Raw genomic sequence first — 22,269 nt, 5'->3', positions numbered from 1 at the left:
TAAGGGACCAGCATTTACTTTAGTCACTCTTTTTTCCATTTTATATATCTGTGTTAGCGTGAATGTTTTCTCCGAAGAATCACTCAACACTCAGAGTCGGTTCCAACGCCAATGCGGCCTTTATTAACACCAGCGGGGAGGAAGCCTCAGGACTGGATCCAGGCACTTCACTCCGCAGAACAAAGGGTTTCATGGATCTTTATATGTTTTACAACAGTTTACTACAGTTACTCAGCCCACTTCGGCTGGACACAATCCAATCATAACGATTATAGATTACATATAGATTTCTTTAACCCAATAGAATTCCCCTGATACCTCAGGAACTGCATGTTCGGTTTTTGTCAGCTCGGGCTGATTAATGACCTCGTTATGTGAGGCAGGTTCTCCTCTTATCTCTCTTCCTCGGGCTTCGGCTGTGTGAAATCACTGGTTCATTATAATTATCTTGTATCCAAGGCATTCCTGGTAGTGGGCCTCACAGGGTCATTGCTCGGTCAGCCCCAGTTCATTACTTGACTAACGGGGTTCCCATCATGCTTGGGCAGCCATTTTATATGTGGCCGCTTTAAACGTATGAGTTTAGATATATTCAGCAGGTGCCTAATGCCTACAACAATCTGTAAAAGCTTTTACTATCTGTTTTTATGTTTTGCGCAAGTTTACTTTCGTAATCTATCTTTCCTTTCTTTATTGCTTTCTTAGTCATTCTTTGCTATCGTTTAAAATTTTCCCAACCTCCTATTTTCCCACTAACCTTGGCCACCTTATACGCATTGGTTTTTAATTTGATACTCTCCTTTATTTCCTTGGTTATCCACGGCTGGTTATCCCTTCTCTTACCGCCCTTCTTTTTCATTGGAATATATTTTTGTTGAGCACAATGAAAGAGCTCCTTAAAAGTCCTCCACTGTTCCTCAATTGTGCCACCGTTTAGCCTGTGTTTCCAGTCCACTTTAACCAACTCTGCCCTCATCCCACTTTAGTCCCCTTTGTTTAAGCATAGTATGCTCGTTTGAGACACTACTTCCTCACTCTCAATCTGTATTACAAATTCAACCATACTGTGATCACTCATTCCGAGAGGATCTTTTGCTCGGAGATAGTTTATTATTCCTGTCTCATTACACAGGACCAGATCTAAGATAGCTTGCTCCCTTGTGGGTTCTGTAACATACTGTTCTAAGAAACAATCCTGTATTCATCCTATGAATTCCTCCTCCAGGCTACCCCGTGCGATTTGATTTGACCAATCGATATGTAGGTTAAAATCCCCCATGATTACTGCCGTTCCTTTTTCACATGCCTCCATTATTCCCTTGATTATTGCCCGCCCCACCGTATTTGGGGGCCTATAAACTACGCCCACCAGTGACTTTTTCCCCTTACTATCTCTAATCTCCAACCACAATGATTCAACATTTTGTTCATTAGAGCCAATATCGTCTCTCACAACTGCCTTGATATCATCCTTTATTAACAGACCAACCCCACCTCCTTTCCCTTCTTGTCTATCTTTCCGAATCATCAGATACCCCTGTATGTTTAATTCCCAGTCTTGGCCACCCTGCAACCACGTTTCTGTAATGGCCACCAAATCATACCCATTTGTAATGATTTGTGCCGTCAACTCATTTACTTTATTTCGAATGCTGCGTGCGTTTAGGTAGAGTGTTTTCTACTTGTTTTTAAACCATGATTTTTAGTTTTGACCCCTCCTGCAGCCCCTTTATATTCAGTGGCCCTTTTTGTTCTTTGCCTTGGGGTTTCTCTGCCCTCCACTTTTACTCATCTCCTTTCTGTCTTTTGCTTCTGTCTCCCTGCATTGGTTCCCGTCTCCCTGCATTGGTTCCCATCCCCCTGCCGCATTGGTTCCCATCCCCCTGCCATATTAGTTTAACTCCTCCCCAACAGCACTAGCAAACACTCCCCCTGGGACATTGGTTCCGGTCCTGCCTAGATTTTTGTGCTCAAGTCTCGGAAGTAGGATTTGAACCCACCATTTTCTGACTCTGAGGTAAGAGTGCTACCCACCGAGCCAGATTAAGCATTGGTTATATAATCATGACAAAGAATTGGACCCATCTTCATTCATTCAACCCAACTGGTTCTTAAATGACTTCAGGGTTGTTGCCTCCACCACTTTGTCTCTGATTGGACGGACTTCTGATTGGACGGCGGTGCAGTCACTCCTCCCAATGGGGCGGCAGCGGCCGGCGCGGGAGAAGTTCGTATCTTGCGCTGTGATTGGACAGCGGTGCAGTCACTCTGTGAACGGGCCGCAGCGGCCGGCGAATGGGGCGGGGAGAAGCTCCATCTCCCGGCTGTGATTGGTTCGACGCCTCCGTAGCTACCGGGCTGCTATTGGTTGAGAGCCGGTGAGCGAGGCCCGCGCCGCTGGGCCCTGTGATTGGCTGTCGGCGGGTCGCCGTGATGCAGTGAAGATGGCGGCGGTTGGCAAATGCTCGGTTGCTGTGGAGAAAGAGCGCTGGCAGCCGCTGTCCCTCACCTACGTCGAATATCCCCCAGGTAAAAGTTTCTCCGGCAAGAAAGATTGTTGCAGAAATGATTATCAGCTGCCTTTAGATATTTTTTTGCGGTCGGGGACAAAAAGAGCGGACGGGCGCTGCAGCCTTGTTTGCAGGCCTTGTGCGGTTGTCGGGAGGCGTGGTGGTGGTGGTGGTGGGGGGTGGAATGAGCGCCTCCGTTGTGTTGTAGCGGTAAGATAATGCGCCATTGGCTTCAGTGCGGCAGAGTGCGAGTTGCGCACGCGCAGCGGGTCGTGCCATCGCTGCCAAATAGTGGCCGACTCGAAGGCGGCAGTGCGCACGCTCGGCGGGGGCCGGCGTTCCAACAGCGCACGCGCGGACTGGCCGGCACGACCTGCGGCGCGTGCGCACTGCACCCGGGCGCTCAAGCAGCAAAGAGCTGTCATGGTGAAAATATTTACAGCAATGTCGGAGATTGCACTGAGAGGCTTACAAGTCGATTACTGCCATTTTTATATTATCTTTTTAAAATATTGAATTAATAGCATTTGGATCTGAAAATATTGCAGCCAGAGTCTCTCTGAAATTTGTGTAATTTTGTGAAAAGGGAATTTGGTAAAAGTGGAATAATAAAGGGATGGTGGTGTGAGCTGGATAGTGGGATTAACCAAGGTGGATCAGATGGAGAAAACCCCCTTCAGAATAAATAGTCTGTTTGTGTCCTACAGCATTCTATGGACCAATACTTGGAGAATAGGGTGAGCAGTTATTAAAGACTTGCATTTATATAACCTCGGGATGTCCCAAAGCGCTTTATAGCCAATTGAGTACTTTTGAGGTGTAGTCACAGTTATAATGTGGGAAACGCGGCAGCCAATTTGCGCACAGCAAGGTCCCACAACCAGCAATATGCTAATGACCAGATCATCTGTTTTAGTGATGTTAGTTGAGGCCAGAACACCGGGGGCAGGAGAACTTCCCAGTTCTTCCTGAGAGACAGGCGGGGTATCGGTTTAACATCTCATCTGAAAGACGGCGCCTATGACAGAACACTCAACCTTCTGACACAGAGGTGAGAGTGCTACCACTAAGCCAAGCCTGACACGCTTGAACAATCTAAGCTGAATTCTATTATCTCAGTGGAGGCTGAATAACTGGCAGGTGTCTGACCAAGTGTAACACTTGATGCACTAGTTTGAAATTTTAATCATTTGACCATAAATTAATGATTGATTTGTTGGCCTTTGGTGTTGAAGATTACAGTGCCTGTCAGCTGTGGCTCAGTTGGTAACAAGCTTGCCTCTGAGTCAGGTTCAAGTCCCACTCCAGAAACTTGAGCACAAAAATTTAGGCTGACACTGCAGTGCAGTACTGAGGGAGTGCTGCACTGTCAGAGGTGTCGTCTTTCGGATGAGACGTTGAACCGTGGCTCCGTCTGCCCTCCCAAGTGGACGTAAAAGATCCCATGGCACTATTTCGAAGAAAAGCAGGGGAGTTCTCCCCAGTTTCCTGGCCCAATATTTATCCCTCAACATCGCCAAAAAGATTATCTGGTCATTATCATATATGTGGGAGCTTGCTGTGCGCAAATTAGCTACTACATTGCAACAGTGACCACCCGTCAAAAAAGTACTTCATTAGTTGTGAAGCGCTTTGGGCTATCCTGAGGTGGTGAAAGGTGCTATAGAAATGCAAGACTTTTTTTATTTAGAGTGTGGCTATACTTGAAGTTTTATTTAAAGGAATAACCACCAATATAGATGTATTATACCCATTCTAATTTGGTTTGAAAGTTTTTAGTAGTGTAAAGATTTGGTGCATCACCCTGTTACACCAAGCAGCAGCAGGAAGTCAGCCTGAGACACTGATTCCCCAACTGGAGTTTGCAGTCTCTGCTGCACTGTGGAGAGGGTGGGGAAATGTACCAAGTGAGAATTCATTTGCAGAGTAGCAGTGTTTTGGGAGTCTGTTGCCTGCTTACTCTTGCAGCTGTGACTTGCTGTATTGTATAGCAGAGGTCTGATAATGGGACGAAAACAAAATAAAATATGCCGCAAAATACCTATTCGGAGCCCGTATCTTATTTATAAAGCATAAAAATCAGTCAACTGACCTGATCAGTCAGTTCCATCCAGACTGAACATAGAGGCAAGACCTTCGCCATTGTCACTCTGCCAATCAAGTCTCGGCCTTGGCTCCGGGATACCAGGCTCAACTCTGAGCCTGAATGTCATGGGTTCAACCCCACATCAGAGACTTGAGCACTTAATCCAGGCTGAGGGAGCGCTGCACTGTCTGAGGTGCTGTTCTTCAGATGAGACGTTAAATATTAAACTGAAGCCCTGTCTGCCATCTCGGGTGGATAGTGAAGATCCTGATGCGCTATTTAAAAATATTTATCCCGCAACCAACATCACTAAAGCAGATTATCTGGTCACTATCACACCACTGTGTGTGGGAGCTTGCTATGTGCAAATTGGCTGCCACGTTTTCAACATTACAACAGTGACTACACTTCAAAAAAGTACTTCATTGGCTGCAAAGCGCTTTGGGAGATCCTGAGGCTGTGAAAGGTATAACATAAGTGAAGTGTCAGCTGTGGCTCAGTGGGTAGCGCACTTGCCTCTGACTGAGAAGGTTGTGGGTTCAAGTCTCACTCCAGGGACTTGAGCACATAATTCTAGGCTGACACTCCAGGAGAGTGCTGAGGGAGCGCCGCACTGTCGGAGGTGCCATCTTTCGGATGAGACGTTAAAACCGAGACCCTGTCTGCCCCCTCAGGTGGATGTAATAGATCTCATGGCACTATTTCAAAGAGCAGGGGAGTTATTTCCGGTGTTCTGGCCAATATTTATCCCTCGATCAACATAACAAAAAAACAGATTATCTGATCATTATCATATTGCTGTTTGTGGGAGCTTGCTGTACGCAAACTGGCTGCCACGTTTCCCATGTTACAACAGTGACTACACTTCAAAAAGTACTTCATTGGTTGTAAAGCACTTTGAGATGTTCTGTGGTTGTGAAAGGCGCTATATAAATGCAAGTCTTTTTCTTTCTTTCTTTCTTTCTTTCTTAAAAGCAAGACTTTCCTTTCTTCCCGTAGACCATTTCATTTTCAGCCGCCTGCTGGGGCGGGTTCCATGAGCTCCCCGGTGTACTGATGTTCAGCGATATAGCCTGCGCCCTACCTGTTGAAATGCTCTTGCTGTAACTTGCTTTGTTGGCTCCAGGCCACTCCTGTCATTACTTCATTGTTGTTTACTCTGTCTTCCCAGCTGTTACCTAACATGTTGCTTGTACAACATGTTCCAAAAGTATCTAACATTCTGGGATCAGTAGTTGCTCATAAACAATTCCAGGCAGAGCAGTGTATCTGATCACCTCATCCTTGTGTCCCTTTGGGATACAAATTTCCAGGTATACAAATTCATCCACCACTTCTATCTGCTCGCCATTGATATCCAATGACTTCAGTTTACCTGTATCTAGGCTGAATCTTGTACGATAGATGTAACGAGTAGCAAGCTGACTTCGTAAATATACTGCTTAGCCAATTTTTGTCTTTACATTGAGTCCACAGCACAGAAACAGACCATTCGGCCCATCCTGTCCATGCCGGTGTTTATGCTCCACATGAGCCTCCTCGCACCCCACTTCACCTAACCCTATCAGCATATCCTTCTATTCCTTTCTCCCCCTTAAATGCATCTATGCTATTTGCCTCAACCACTCCCTGTGGCAGCGAGTTCCACATTCTCACCACTCTCTGGGTAAAGACGTTTCTCCTGAATTCCCTCTTGGATTTATTAGTAACTATCCTATTGATGGCCCCTAGTTCTGGTCTCCCCCCACAAGTGGAAACATCTTCTCCACGTCTAGCCTATCAAATCCTTTCATTATTTTAAGGACCTGTATCAGGTCACCCTCTCAGCCTACCCTTTTCGAGAGAAAAGAGCCCCAGCCTGCTCTGTCTTTCCTGATGGATAAAACTTCTCAGTTCTGGTATTATGCACCTTTGCCTCTATATCCTTTGTATAATATGGAGACTAGACTGGGCACAGTACAGTTAGGTCTTGCAATAAGCATACAAAGTTTATAGATACATGTAAATATACAGCAAAGTGTTGTGTACTGGTTGCACCTCTCCAGTCCGGAACTTTTTGGTCCTTCCTCATTCCTGGTGGTGGGGGGTCGCGACCCGCGCTGTGTCCTGGGGCTGGTTGCTCCTCTTCTCCCCGCTGCCTCCGGTGTTCCCTCCGAGGTCGAGTCGGTGCGGAGAGGGAGCATGGCGGCTGCCTGAGGTGCAGAAGCTGGGCCTGAGAAATGTCATGGGAACGATTCAGTGCAGAATGACACCACGAATGACGGGTAATGAAGGCTTGAAAAATTGGGGCATTTGCCAAGGGAAGAGAGAGGGTTAATTGAACTTTTCAGAATTACAAGAGACAATAAATGGTGAAAGATTATTTCTGCTAGTTGGTAAATCAGTAACATAAGCGTGAACTCATGGGTCTGATTCAAGGCAAATGTTATAAGAATATCTTTCCCACAAAAGGACTTGGAATAACTTACCACGCACCTATTGAGGCAGAGATGGTACGTATTTGAAAAGAAAGATTTTAGAAGGATATGGGATATGGGAGAGGGAAGTTGGGTTAGAGTAAATAGCTCCAGTTGATGAGCTAGCACAGGTGCAGTGGGCTGAATGGCCTCCTGCCTGTGTGTTGTAATTTGTAATGATTCAGTAATCCACAGGATAATCGTGTGTCATGAGCCTTTAACATGATTTGGAGAAAATGTAACAATGTTGAGGTACCTCGACAGGTTGCCCAATTTGTAAATGTTCCTGCTCTCTCTGTTTTATTCGGTCGTGGGTTTTTTAATGTCATTTTTTTTCTTCTTTTTTCCATCTTTGGTTGTTCGATAAGCTTGAGCGGTCAATTCTCGGGCCGTTGACAGTGCCGTTCTGTAACTGGCCTTGGCAAGATTCAGAAAAGCCTCAGAGTGACATATTGCCCTATCTCTGTAATCTCCTCCAGCTCCACAACCCTCCCCCCCCCCCCCCCACCCCCGAGATGTCTGCGCTCCTCTAATTCTGCCCTCTTGAGTGTCCCTGATTATAATCACTCAGCCATCGGTGGCCGTGCCTCCTGTTGCCTAGGCCCCAAGCTCTGGAACTCCCTGCCTAAACCTCTCCGCCTCTCTTTCCTCCTTCAAGATGCTCCTTAAAACATACCTTTTTGACCAAGCTTTTGGTCACCTGCGCAAATTTCTACTTATGCGGCTCAGTGTCAATTTTTAAATCTCATAATATTGCTGTGACGTGCCTTGGGATGTTTCACTACATTAAAGGCTCCATATAAATACACGTTGTTCCCTCCTTCTCTCACTGTGTCTGATTGTCTGGCCATCATGTGGTGGCTCCCTGCTACAGGTTAGCGCTAATGTGTTTAAATCACTCCTATCTATCTCTCTCTGTAACCTCCTGTAGTATTATTAGCCTGCTCTGAACTCTCTTGTGCATTCCCCCCCCCCCCCCCCTTTCTTCACTCCACCATTGGCGATCGTGTCTTCATCACCCTCGACCCCACAGTCTTGAATTCCCTCCCTCAAGCCAACAAACTCATCTCCTTGACCAAGCTTCCCTCCTAATATTTCTTCAACACCACCTTCCAAACCCGTGAGCACCACTCCCTAGAAGGACAAGGGCAGCAGGTGCACAGAAACACCATCACCTTCACGTTCTCCAAGTCACACACCATCCCAACTCGAACATATATTGCCATTCTTTCATCGTCGCTGAGCCAAAATCCTGACGGCTCTCCCCAACAGCAGTGTTGGGAGCACCTTCACCACACGGACTACAACGGTTCAAGAAGGTAACTCACCTCCACCTTCTCAAAGGCAACTAGGAATGGGCAATAAATGCCAACCTTGCTAAAGATATCTTTCTATGTTAAAGGTGCTATATAAATGCAAATTGTTGTATTGAGAATCGTCGTGTGGGGAATTGCTAGCATGAATCCATATCCTATCAGTGTGCTGGAGCTCAAGTGTTTACAGGTTAATTACAGGCACCGCCTCCAGTGCAGCCTTCGGCCGCCTGAGGTAAAGAGTGTTTGAAGACCAGGCCCTCAAATCTGCCGCCAAGCTCATGGTCTACAGGGCTGTAATGATACCCGCCCTCCTGTATGGCTCAGAGACATGGACCATGTATAGTAGACACCTCAAGGCGTTGGAGAAATACCACCAACGATGTCTCTGCAAGATCCTACAAATCCCCTGGGAGGACAGACGCACCAACGTTAGCGTCCTCGACCAGGCCAACATTGAAGCACTTGATTAGTTCCACTGGGCGGGCCACATTGTTCGCATGCCAGACACGAGACTCCCAAAGCAAGCGCTCTACTCGGAACTCCTTCACGGCAAACGAGCCACAGGTGGGCAGAGGAAATGTTACAAGGGCACCCTCAAAGCCTCCCTGATAAAGTGCAACATCCCCACTGACACCTGGGAGTCCCTGGCCAAAGACTGCCCTAGGTGGAGGAAGTGCATCTGGGAGGGCGCTGAGCACCTCGAGTCTCATCGCTGAGAGGATGCAGAAATCAAGCGCAGGCAGCGGAAAGAGCGTGCGGCAAACCAGTCCCACCCACCCTTTCCCTCAACGACTATCTGTCCCACCTGTGATGGGGACTGTGTTTCTCGTATTGGACTGTTCAGCCACATAAGGACTCATATTTTTAGAGTGGAAGCAAGTCTTCCTCAATTCCGAGGGACTGCCTATAATATTTAACTGTGATTTTATTACTGTTACGGGATTTTAGATTCAGCTTGCACAGACTAAACATTTGCCCGTTGACACTCATTCCATCTAATGATCTCGAACCGAGCACTCGGCTCACATGTGGGAATGGACTGTTCCAAAGAAAGCTCCCTCCCCCCTTCCTCGCACAGCCTGGGTAATCTCTAAACCTGCCTGAGGCCAACACTTTACCATTATCAGTGGGAGGGAGGGATTTTGCGGCCAGCCAATCACCTTCAGTTCAGCGCTCCTAGCCTTGTGCAAATCCTGCACGAGAAGAAATAAGTGGTGCTCGTAATTGGGCATCATTGCTGATCCAGGAGCAGGCCGACTCACTGATCCAAATCTCGGCTGAGCTGCCTCGGCCCTAAGCTCTGGAACTCCAACCCTGAACCTTTTCGCCTCTCTCTCCTCCATTAAGACGCTCATTAAAACCTACCTCTTTGACCTGCGCTAATTTCTTGTGTGGCTCGGTGTCAAATATATTTGTTTTGTCTTCTTCCACTCCTGTGAAGCGCCTTGGAACGTTTTACTCCATTAAAGATACAAGTTGTTGTGCTCTTATCATGTGATGGAGGTCAAGTGTTTCTTTAATTCACAGTTTAAAAGGACACTATTTTGAACCCCCTCCCTGTGCATTGCGAGGCTCAACGCAGAGTTGATTAGTGGAGATGTGTCAGCCCTGTGGCCTCCCTGAGAGGGGAAAGTGAACTGGTGTCTTGTCTGCACTGATTAAATGAATGGAAAAGGAAGTACACAGGTAGGGAAGCCTGTCTCTCCTGCTCAGCGGAAAAGTCTTTGAGGGAAATGGGGAGGGGGGGGATAGCCGAGAGGGATCAGACTCTCATGATGCCACTCTGGTAGGTGGGGGGGGGGGGGTGCCTTTTTTCGCAGTGTGCACATGTCTATCTCTGAATCCAGCTAGCGCTGTTTGCCCCAGGGAGAAGGAATGAACTCGGTGCTTTGATTTTAGTCCAGTGGGTTAACCAAGAGTGGGTTTAAAAATAAAAAGTGAAACATCATAATATGTTCAGAATCTGTGCCTATAGAGGGTGTGGTTTGTAAATGAAAAATTCTAATTGTTTACCCTCTAATTATTTTTCTGCCCTGTGGCCTCCCTGAGGGGAAAGTGAACTGGTATCTTGTCTGCACTGATTCTGCTCTGATCTCTCCTCAGACTCCCACCTCCCCAGTCTTCGTGGGAGGTGTAGAGCAAATGACACAGCCCCACCCACTGGGCCTCCGCACAGCAACCTGCCAACATTAGAATCTAGGTTCATTGAGGGATTCCATCTTTCAATCTTACAGTTCAGCCCCATCGTGCCTGAGCTGGCTCTCACTCTCTCCACCCCCGCCCCCTGCTCTTTCCCCGTAGCCCTGCAATTTTTGCCCCTTCAAGTATATGTCCAATTCTCTTCTGAGGTTTTAAATAATGTTTAAAAATTTTGCAGCGACTTTTCCTTATCACTGTGTTGGTGTGGTCCTAAACATACTATCATTTTTCTTGCTCTCCAGGTGATCTCACAGGAAAGGTTCTTGCATATTTAAGTCTTGTACCAGTATTTATTCTTTTTGGTTTCATCACGCTGATCGTGTTCAAGAGGGAGCTGCACTCTGTAAGTCTTGCATTTTAATGTTTCTCATGGTTGCTCCAAATGGTCTCGGTTCCAGTATGTTTCTCCCCCTCTCTCTCTCACCCCCCCCCCCCCTCCCCCACACTCCTGCCTCTTTCCCTTGTTCCCTGGAGGAGGGGAGAGGTGGGTGTAGAATATGTGAAGTCTGGCAGAGGTGCTTCCCCATCACAGTGAAGCTGCTGTGATCATAAACCTGGCCCTGTGGGACGGAGAGGGAGACTTGGGATTCCATCGCTCTGTTGCAGTGTGTGTGTGGGCGCACCGAGGTGTTGGGATTATACAACCCCTAGAATCATAGAAATTTACCGCACGGAAGGAGGCCATTTCAGCCCATCGTGTCCACGCCGGCCGACAAAGAGCTATCCAGCCTAATCCCACTTTCCAGCTCTTGGTCTGTAACCCTGTAGGTTACAGCACTTCAGGTGCACATCCAAGCACTTTTTAAATGTGGTGAAGGTTTCTGCCTCTACCACCCTTTCAGGCAGTGAGTTCCAGACCCCCGCCACCCTCTGGGTGAAGAAATTTCCCCTCAAATCCCCTCTAAACCTCCTAACAATTACTTTAAATACACCTCTTCTCTCGACCCCTGCTTGGTATCTAAATTGTCAGATTGCTTGTCCAACATCCAGTACTGGATGAGCAGAAATTTTCTCCAATTAAATATTGGGAAGACCGAAGCCATTATCTTTGGTCCCCGCCACAAACACTCCTCTGCCTAGCATCAATCTGAGGGTGAACAAGACTGTTCGTAACCTAGGTGTCCTATTTGACCCTGAAATTAGTTTCCAGCCACATATCCGCGGCATAACAAAAACCGCCTTTTTCTACCTCCGTAACACCGCCCGCCTCCACACCTGCCTCAGCTCTTCTGCTGCTGAAACTCTCATCCATGCCTTTGTTACCTCCAGACTTGACTATTCCTGGCCGGCCTTCCACATTCCACACTAGGTAAACTTGAAGTCATCCAAAACTCAGCAGCCCGTGTATGAACCCGCACCAAGTCACCATCACCCCATGTGCTTTCTGACCTACATTGGCTCCCGGTTAAACAATGCCTTGATTTCAAAATTCTCATCCTTGTTTACAAATCATTCCATGGCCTTGCCCCTATCTCTGTAATCTTTTTCAGCCTCACAACCCCACAAGATGTCTGCGCTTCTCAAATTCTGGCCTCTTGAACATTCCTCATTTATAACTGCTCAACCCTCGGTGGCCGTGCCTTCAGCTGTTTGGGCCCTAAGCTTTGGAACTCCCTGTCTAAAACTCTCCGCCTCTCTACCTCTCTTTCCTTAAAACTTACCTCTTTAAACAAGCTTTTGGTCATCTGCCTTAATTTCTTCTTTTGTGGCTCGGTGTCAAATTTATCTGTTTGTCTGTAACACTGCTGTGAAGCACCTTGGGATGTTTTACTACGTTAAAGACGCTTATATAAATAAAAATTACTATTACATCTCTGCCCCCCCCCCCCCTGGTGTTGACCCCTCTGCTAAAGGAAATAAGTCCTTCCTATCCACTCTATCTTTGCCCTTCATAATTTTATACACCTCAATAAGGTCTCCCCTCAGCCTCCTCTGCTCCAAAAGAAAACAACCCCAGCCTATCCAACCCCTGTGCCTGTATGTTGGTTTCCCCAAGCATTGCTTAAAGGCGATAATATTTGTGACGATGAATGACTGACTGTATAATTGCAATTTATAATATAATCTCCTAATTATAAATATTCGTTCATTTTAAAAATACGCTTACTAAAACTGATTTGTTCAGATGATGTCGTTCATTTAGTCATCAACAGCCCGAGTACACTGGAACCGAGCAGCTCGTGTATTCCCCGTGATTGCTGCACTCGGTGAGCTCCCAAGCTTAAACTGGCGGGAGACATTTTTCACACAATGGTTCCAGCACAGAAAGAGGCCATTCGGCCCGTCGAGCCCACGCGACTCTCTGCAAGAGCACTTCAGCTAGTCCCACTCCCCCGCCCTTTCCCTGTAGTTCTGCAAATTTTTTCCCTTCAGGTGCTTATCCAATTCCCTTTTGAAAGCTACAATTGAATCTGCCTCCAACACCCACTCAGGCCGTGCATTCCAGATCCTAACCACTCGCTGTGTAAAAAAAAGTTTTTCCTCATGTCGCCTTTGGTTCTTTTGCCAATCACCTTAAATCTGTGTCCTCTGGTTCTTGACCCTTCCACCAATGGGAACAGTTTCACTCTTATCGACTCTGTCCAGACCCTTCATGAGTTCTGGGGGAGGTGGGACCAGTACAAACCGGACGGTCTGCACCTGGGCAGGACCGGAACCAATGTCCTCGGGGGAGTGTTTGCTAGTGCTGTTGGGGAGGATTTAAACTAATATGGCAGGGGGATGAGAACCAATGCAGGGAGACAGAGAGAAACAAAAAGGAGGCAACAGCAAAAGACAGAAAGGAGATGAGGAAAAGTGGAGGGCAGAGAAACCCAAGGCAAAGAACAAAAAGGGCCACTGTACAGCAAAATTCTAAAAGGACAAAGGGTGTTAAAAAAACAAGCCTGAAGGCTTTGTGTCTTAATGCAAGGAGTATCCGCAATAAGGTGGATGAATTAACTGCAAATAGATGTTAACAAATATGATGTGATTGGGATTACGGAGACGTGGCTCCAGGATGATCAGGGTTGGGAACTCAACATTCAGGGGTATTCAACATTCAGGAAAGATAGAATAAAAGGAAAAGGAGGTGGGGTAGCATTGCTGGTTAAGGAGGAAATTAAGGCAATAGTTAGGAAGGACATTAGCTTGGATGATGTGGAATCTATATGGGTAGAGCTGCAGAATACCAAAGGGCAAAAAACGTTAGTGGGAGTTGTGTACAGACCTCCAAACAGTAGTAGTGATGTTGGGGAGGGCATCAAACATGAAATTAGGGGTGCGTGCAATAAAGGTGCAGCAGTTATAATGGGTGACTTTAATATGCACATAGATTGGGTTAACCAAACTGGAAGCAATACGGTGGAGGAGGATTTCCTGGAGTGCATAAGGGATGGTTTTTTAGACCAATATGTCGAGGAACCAACTAGGGGGGAGGCCATCTTAGACTGTGTGTTGTGTAATGAGAGAGGATTAATTAGCAATCTCGTGCGAGACCCCTTGGGGAAGAGTGACCATAATATGGTGGAATTCTGCATTAGGATGGAGAATGAAACAGTTAATTCAGAGACCATGGTCCAGAACTTAAAGAAGGGTAACTTTGAAGGTATGAGGTGTGAATTGGCTAGGATAGATTGGCGAATGATACTGAAGGGGTTGACTGTGGATGGGCAATGGCAGACATTTAGAGACCGCATGGATGAATTACAACAATTGTACATTCCTATCTGGCGTAAAAATAAAAAAGGGAAGATGGCTCAACCGTGGCTATCAAGGGAAATCAGGGATAGTATTAAAGCCAAGGAAGTGGCATACAAATTGGCCAGAAATAGCAGCGAACCCGGGGACTGGGAGAAATTTAGAACTCAGCAGAGGAGGACAAAGGGTTTGATTAGGGCAGGGAAAATGGAGTACGAGAAGAAGCTTGCAGGGAACATTAAGACGGATTGCAAAAGTTTCTATAGATATGTAAAGAGAAAAAGGTTAGTAAAGACAAACATAGGTCCCCTGCAGTCAGAATCAGGGGAAGTCATAACGGGGAACAAAGAAATGGCGGACCAATTGAACACGTACTTTGGTTCGGTATTCACTGAGGAGGACACAAACAACCTTCCGGATATAAAAGGGGTCGGAGGGTCTAGTAAGGAGGAGGAACTGAGGGAAATCCTTATTAGTCGGGAAATTGTGTTGGGGAAATTGATGGGATTGAAGGCCGATAAATCCCCAGGGCCTGATGGACTGCATCCCAGAGTACTTAAGGAGGTGGCCTTGGAAATATTGGAAAATGACTGTCAATGCATCCAACATTCCATTGACTCTGGATCAGTTCCTATGGAGTGGAGGGTAGCCAATGTAACCCCACTTTTTAAAAAAGGAGGGAGAGAGAAAACAGGGAATTATAGTCCGGTCAGCCTGACATCGGTAGTGGGTAAAATGATGGAATCAATTATTAAGGATGTCATAGCAGTGCATTTGGAAAGAGGTGATATGATAGGTCCAAGTCAGCATGGATTTGTGAAAGGGAAATCATGCTTGACAAATCTTCTGGAATTTTTTGAGGATGTTTCCAGTAGAGTGGACAAGGGAGAACCAGTTGATGTGGTATATTTGGACTTTCAGAAGGCTTTCGACAAGGTCCCACACAAGAGATTAATGTGCAAAGTTAAAGCACATGGGATTGGGGGTAGTGTGCTGACATGGATTGAGAACTGGTTGTCAGACAGGAAGCAAAGAGTAGGAGTAAATGGGGACTTTTCAGAATGGCAGGCAGTGACTAGTGGGGTACCGCAAGGTTCTGTGCTGGGGCCCCAACTGTTTACACTGTACATTAATGATTTAGACGAGGGGATTAAATGTAGTATCTCCAAATTTGCGGATGACACTAAGTTGGGTGGCAGTGTGAGCTGCGAGGAGGATGCTATGAGGCTGCAGAGCGACTTGGATAGGTTAGGTGAGTGGGCAAATGCATGGCAGATGAAGTATAATGTGGATAAATGTGAGGTTATCCACTTTGGTGGTAAAAACAGAGAGACAGACTATTATCTGAATGGTGACAGATTAGGAAAAGGGGAGGTGCAATGAGACCTGGGTGTCATGGTACATCAGTCATTGAAGGTTGGCATGCAGGTACAGCAGGCGGTTAAGAAAGCAAATGGCATGTTGGCCTTCATAGCGAGGGGATTTGAGTACAGGGGCAGGGAGGTGTTACTACAGTTGTACAGGGCCTTGGTGAGGCCACACCTGGAGTATTGTGTACAGTTTTGGTCTCCTAACCTGAGGAAGGACATTCTTGCTATTGAGGGAGTGCAGCGAAGGTTCACCAGACTGATTCCCGGGATGGCGGGACTGACCTATCAAGAAAGACTGGATCAACTGGGCTTGTATTCACTGGAGTTCAGAAGAATGAGAGGGGACCTCATAGAAACGTTTAAAATTCTGACGGGGGGGGGTTAGACAGGTTAGATGCAGGAAGAATGTTCCCAATGTTGGGGAAGTCCAGAACCAGGGGACACAGTCTAAGGATAAGGGGTAAGCCATTTAGGACCGAGATGAGGAGGAATTTCTTCACCCAGAGAGTGGTGAACCTGTGGAATTCTCTACCACAGAAAGTTGTTGAGGCCAATTCACTAAATATATTCAAAAAGGAGTTAGATGAAGTCCTTACTACTAGGGGGATCAAGGGGTATGGCAAGAAAGCAGGAATGGGGTACTGAAGTTGCATGTTCAGCCATGAACTCATTGAATGGCGGTGCAGGCTAGAAGGGCCGAATGGCCTATTCCTGCACCTATTTTCTATGTTTCCATGTTTGTATGAACACCTCGATCAAATCTCCTCTCGACGTTCTCTGCTCCAAGGAGAACAGCCCCAGCTTCTCCAGTCTATCTAGGTAACTGAAGTCCCTCATCCCTGGAACCATTCTCGTAAATCTTTTCTGCACCCTCTCTAAGGCCTTCACATCCTTCCGAAAGTGCGGTGCCCAGAATTGGACACGATCCAGCTGAGGTCGAGCCAGTGTTTTATACCGGTTCATCATAACTTCATTGTTTTTGTACGCTATGCCCCTATTTATGAAGCCCAGGATCCCGTATACTTTTTTAAACTGCTTTCTCAACCTGCCCTGCCACCTTCAATGATTTGTGCACATATATATCCCCAGGTCTCTCTGTTCATGCATCCATTTTAGGATTGTACCGTTCGTTTATATTGCCTCTCCTCGTTCTTCCTACAAAAGTGTTTCACTTAGCACTTGAGGAAAAGAAACAGGGCTTAAATGTATGTTGAGCTTACCATGGCACGTCCTAAAATCGCCAACGTTCCCCTGATGTCCGGCTGTCCAAAGTCAAAAGGTGTCCACTGTCAGCCCCACAGCCAATTCTCTTGTTTGCAAATGAACAGCCCCTCCTTGCACTTCATTAGTGGGTGATCGTGGAACGGCAGTGGCGGAGGTGTGGAGATGCATCACCCGCAAGCGATCCCTGTAGGGGGAATATACCAGGTGACGTCCAGAGCTTTGAAATGGGTCTGAGATCTCGCGTTCCTCGTGAGTGGGCCCACCACTCAGTGCTTCAGCGCACCAGCTTAAGTTGCTCTTCTCTTCCCAAATAAGCCATGTGGAAATTCTGATCAGTCGTTTGTCAGAAAGTGAAAAGTGGGGTGAGAGTAACTCTGAAAATATTTGTTTGATGTGCTCTAAATTTGCACACACTGTACTTTTTCCCCAAAGAAAAAGCGCACATGAAGCACAGAACATGGAGTGTTCCACACAAAAACACTGCAGAACCATTTCATGTAGAAGTAGTGTTCTAATCTCCAGTGCTTCTAGTGCTGTGCAAACCCATCCGATTCACGTTGCGGGGGCGCTACTCCAGCAGTGGTGATAAGGGACAAAACAACTGGGCCACGCGAGATTTGAGGCCGCGCTTCAAGGAGTTGCCTTTTCGACATTAATTTTCCGGCCACCGGCCCTTCCCTAATGGCCGAAGGTGATCTTCTGCTTAAACTGTATACAACACTAGTTAGGCCACAGCTAGAGTACTGCCACATTATCTGGTCATCACATTACAGGAAGGATGTGATTGCACGAGGGAGGGTACAGAGGAGATTTACGAGGGTGTTACCAGGGTTGGAGAATATTAACTATGAGGAAAGATTGGATAGGCTGGGGTTGTTTTCTTTGGTTCAGAGGAGGCTGAGGGGAGACCTGATTGAGGTGTATAAAATGATGAGGGGCCTGGACAGAAAGGGCCTATTTCCCTTAGCAGAGGGGTCAACAACCAGGGGGCATAGATTTAAAGTAATTGGGGGGAGGTTTAGAGGGGATTTGAGGGGAAATGTCTTCACCCAGAGGGTGGTGGGGGTCTGGAACTCACTGCCTGAAAGGGTGGTAGAGGCAGAAACCCTCATTGCATTTAAAAAGTACTTGGATGTGCACCTGAAGTGCCGTAACCTACAGACCAAGAACTGGAAAGTGGGGTTAGGCTGGATAGTGCTTTGTCGGCCGGCGCGGACACGATAGGCTGAAATGGCCTCCTTCTGTGTGGTAAATTTCTCTGAATCTATGATCTGCACAGAGAGGAGACTGAGAATCTGGGCAGGGTGGAAGCTCAGCCAGTGGCCGGGAAGAAAATGACGGCTGGCAGCATTTCTGTTCGTTACTGTCGGGCGTTGCTTGTCCATCAGGTTCCCTTTTTGGGGACCTCGTTTGCCTCAAGCTTTAGGAGCAGTGCTGTAAAAACATCATAAATCCCATGCCGTACACCAATCTGGTGTTGGTTAATGGGGAGATTCCAAAGTACAAATGCATTGGAAACATTGACAGCGTTTACAGTTTGCAACCTTTGTTGTCTGTTTCAGATTTCATTTCTCTGCGGTTTGGTACTAAACGAAAGCTTCAACTGGGTGATTAAGAATGTCATCAAAGAGCCCAGACCATGCCAAGGTGAGAGCCACTCGCTGCAATAAATGTTTCCAATCCTTCCTGAATAAGCAGTGAGTGCGCCTGATTGAGATCTCTTTTTGAAAACCAGATTGCTGTACTTTCTGATGCGCAGGTCATATCTTCTGGCATATTGAAATGTACTGTAAATATACGGGACCGACTTACAGGCCAGCATTTATGGTACTCGAGTTTTCACCTTTTTTATTTTTTAAGAACGGGATATTGATTGGCTCCGAGCCTGATAGCACTGGATGGGATTAACTGTAGTCATTTACCTGGCATATTTTGGCGTGACCGTTCATTCATTCTACTACCTTGCACCTGGCTTAGTAACTCCTCCAAGCTACTGCACTCCGTGTTCATTGATCAAACAAAAGTATTTTTTAAAGGGTGTTTACGGGGTAAAGTATTATTTGACTGAGTTTGTCACTGCAATGTATGCACCAGTGAGTATGCTCACAGGTTTGTAGAGCTGTTGTGAGTGGCTTTGCCAGTCATGTGATGTTCACAAGATTCAATAAAACCCTGGCCAGTTGGATTCAAGGAATCCACGATGAGGCAGGTGGTTGTGAGCCTGGTGGATGAACTGGTAATGTGCAGTGTGATTGTTAAACCTTTGCTAATAAACCAACTGGTTCTGAATAGAAATGTGTTGCTATGAATTCTTAAACAAAGAACCCATGAAGCAAATGCACTACAGTCACAATGTTATACCCTGCTTACTGTAGGAGTTTACTGCCATTGGGTATCATGCTCCTCCACAGTAGACAGGTTGCAGCTAGGCCCCTGATGCCAGGTCTCTCGGCCGCCGCAGTGCTAGGCAGAGCCGCTGGAATACTCCCGGTTTGCTAAAGCCAGCCTGTACATAACTCTCCCAGTTGTTGCGAAAGAGACCGATACGCGACAGAGTGGCTTCAAAGGGCGGCTTCGAACTGCACCACAGAATAGCGCCTCCTGCAGGAACTGCAGCATCATTCACAGACGGGCAGTTTCTACGACAGCAGGACTGGGAGTTGGCCATGGAGAACTCCTTCTAGGATTCATTGTGCATCAATGAGGGTATGGTAGCATCGTGGGTTATGTTACTGGACTAGTAATCAAGGCGTAAAAACAGAATGCTGGAAATCTCAGCAGGTCAGGCAGCATCTGTGGAGAGAAAAAAACAAAGTTAACGTTTCGGGTCGACGACCCATCGTGAGAACTGCCAAATGTTCGAAAAGAACACATTTGTAAACACTGAAAGGGGGAGGGGAAGAAAGAACAAAACGAAAGGTCTGTGATGGGGTGGAAGGCAGGAGAGATTAGAGAGACAAAAGGGATGATGGGCTGATTTTTTATTTCAGATTCCAGCATCCGCAGTATTTTGCTTTTTATAGTAATCCAGAGGCACGAGTTCAAATCCCACCATGGCAGCTGGGGGAATTTAAATTCAGTTCAATATTCTGGAATAAAAATCTAGTGTAACTAACGGTGACCATGAAACTCCTGGATTGTCGTAAAATCCCAACTAGTTCACTAATGTCCTTTAGGGAAGGAAATCTGCCGTCCTTACCCAGTTTGGCCTATATGTGACTCCAGACCTACAGCAATGTGGTTCACTCTTAACTGCCCCTCTGAAACGGCCTAGCGAGCCACTCAGTTGTATTCAAGAGAGGCAGCTCACCACGACCTTCTCGAGGGCAATTGGGGATGGGCAATAAATGCTGGCCTTGCCAGCACCGCCCACATTCCATGAATGAATAAAACTTAAAGGCCCAGGCCTGAGCGTTTAATTGGTGTGTCTTGTCGTCTCCCCTTTTCTAATGTCTCATTAGAGGCAGTTTGAGCAGCTGACCCGAATGTGAGGGGGGGAGGTTTCCATTGCTGGCTCACTGGGTGGGGGCAGGGCTGCCCACAGTCCACTGCCTGTGGTCGAGAGATCACTGGAGTGGAATTTCATGATGTCATATTATCCAATCAAAGTCACAAAACACAACTTTTCAAGCTTTGCAAGGGAATGATGGCGCTGTGGGTGTCCTGTGCGTTCACAGACAAATTACAGCCTTTTTCCTACATTGCCTGCGATCCGGGGGGAGGGGGCTGGGTGGGAGGGAAGGGGTGGTGGGGGGGGGGGGGAAAGGTGGTGGAGGGGGGGAAAGGTGGTGGGGGAAGGAGGGGGGGGGAAGGGTGGGGGGACCCTGTAAACTCAATGAAGCTGTTCCAGTCAGACACAACCTTTTGGCAAAATGTTTATTGAAGACCTGAAAGACTGAAAATCAGAACACACTTCAATTTTTTTGGAGTCTCGGGGAATTGAGGGATATGTGGATTGGGCGGGAAAGTGGAGTTGAGGTCGAAGATCAGCCATGATCTTATTGAATGGCGGAGCAGGGCGTAGGGCCCACACCTGCTCCTAATTCTTATGTTCAGTGAATTCCCCTCTCCCTTCAATCATTGTGGGCGGGGCAGATTCTGCTGACATTGTGCTTGAGACACATCTAACCTCTGCTGGAATTGGAGTACTTTACCGTAACTGTGGGCTCACCCTGATGAGCATTCAACTTATGCACACGTGTAAGATTGGTTCTATTATTTCATCTTTTGTAATTGTTCCTTAATTACTTTTACACGCAGGTGGCCACATTAACCTGTTTACAGAGTATGGGATGCCCTCCAGTCATTCCCAGTTCATATGGTTCTTTTCCATCTACTCACTCCTTTTCCTTTATTTAAGGTATGTCTCTCTCTTGGGTACGTTTTATGAATCAGTATTGCACCTTCACTGCTGTGTATGAAGGTTTTAAAAAAAAAAACTTCTGGCATGAAAGTTAAATACTAGGAGACTTTGGAGAGGAGTATAAGATACTAATTAGAATAGAGGATGGTGGAGTGGATCGGGAGAAACTGTTTCCAGTGACAGGAAGGTTGGTACCCAGAGGACACAGATTTAAGGTGATTGGCAAAAGAACCAGAGGCGAGATGAGAATTGTTTTAATGCCGCAAGTTATGATCTGGAACATGCTGCCTGAAAGGGTGCTGAAAGCAGATTCAATATTGACTTTTAAAATGGAATTGAATATATAGTTGAAAGGGAAAGAAATTGCAGCGCTATGGGGAACAAGCAGGAGAGTGAAACTAATTGGATCGCACTTTCACAGAGCTGGCACAGGCTCGATGGGCCGAATGGCGGCCTCCTGTGCTGTAAGATTCTATGAGAAGAATTTAAATCCTGAGCATTATTTCAAGTTAAATCATGACTGCAGGACATGGGGACTTGGGTACAAACTAGTAATAGGCAAGTTCAGTATTGTCAGGAAGAACTTCGTTATACGGAGAATGATTCGTGCATGGAATGAGCTCTGGGTAGGATAGTCTGCCGACACTAATTGCCTAATCTCGCATGAGGAATAGGCTCTGGATGAGGTACAGGAGCGTTGCTGGCGGCTATGGAGCAAGATCCAAGCATGGGTGTGCCAAACAAATGGAGATTGTTTGAATAGTCCAGTGCTCGTTGACCTACATTGGCTCCCGGTCTGGCAATGCCTCGATTTAAAAAAAAAAAAAATGCTCCTCCTTGTGTTCAAATCCCCCTGTGGCCTCTGTAACCTCCTCCAGCCCTACAACCAATGATCCCTCGAAGCTGTGCCCGTTAAAGAGGCTGCGTCTGAAAAAAAATTAGAGGGAACGTTACCTACAACCAAGCCCTCCCCAACCCCGAGGTCTCTGCGCTCCCTCCCAATTTTGGCTTCCTGCACATCCCCAATTTTCATCGCTCTATCATTGGCAGCCGTGCCTTCAGCTGCC

General features: G+C 46.8%; 1 protein-coding gene across 1 annotated transcript in view; it reads left to right on the top strand.

Moving 5' to 3' along the window:
- Positions 1-2,412: 2,412 nt before the first annotated feature.
- Positions 2,413-22,269, top strand: part of dolpp1 (dolichyldiphosphatase 1) — a 29,544-nt gene continuing 9,687 nt past the window's right edge. Inside the window, exons 1-4 of the mRNA XM_070863662.1 lie at positions 2,413-2,529; positions 10,810-10,910; positions 18,402-18,486; positions 21,100-21,199. Coding sequence (XP_070719763.1) covers positions 2,445-2,529; positions 10,810-10,910; positions 18,402-18,486; positions 21,100-21,199 — 371 coding nt within the window. The 5' untranslated portion in view covers positions 2,413-2,444. The remainder of the gene's footprint in view (positions 2,530-10,809; positions 10,911-18,401; positions 18,487-21,099; positions 21,200-22,269) is intronic.

This window comes from Pristiophorus japonicus, chromosome 20 (assembly GCF_044704955.1).
Source record: "Pristiophorus japonicus isolate sPriJap1 chromosome 20, sPriJap1.hap1, whole genome shotgun sequence".
Taxonomy (NCBI): Eukaryota; Metazoa; Chordata; class Chondrichthyes; family Pristiophoridae; genus Pristiophorus; species Pristiophorus japonicus.
The sequence above is the reverse complement of the archived record's forward strand: the minus strand, read 5'-3'. Positions and strand labels throughout refer to the sequence as shown.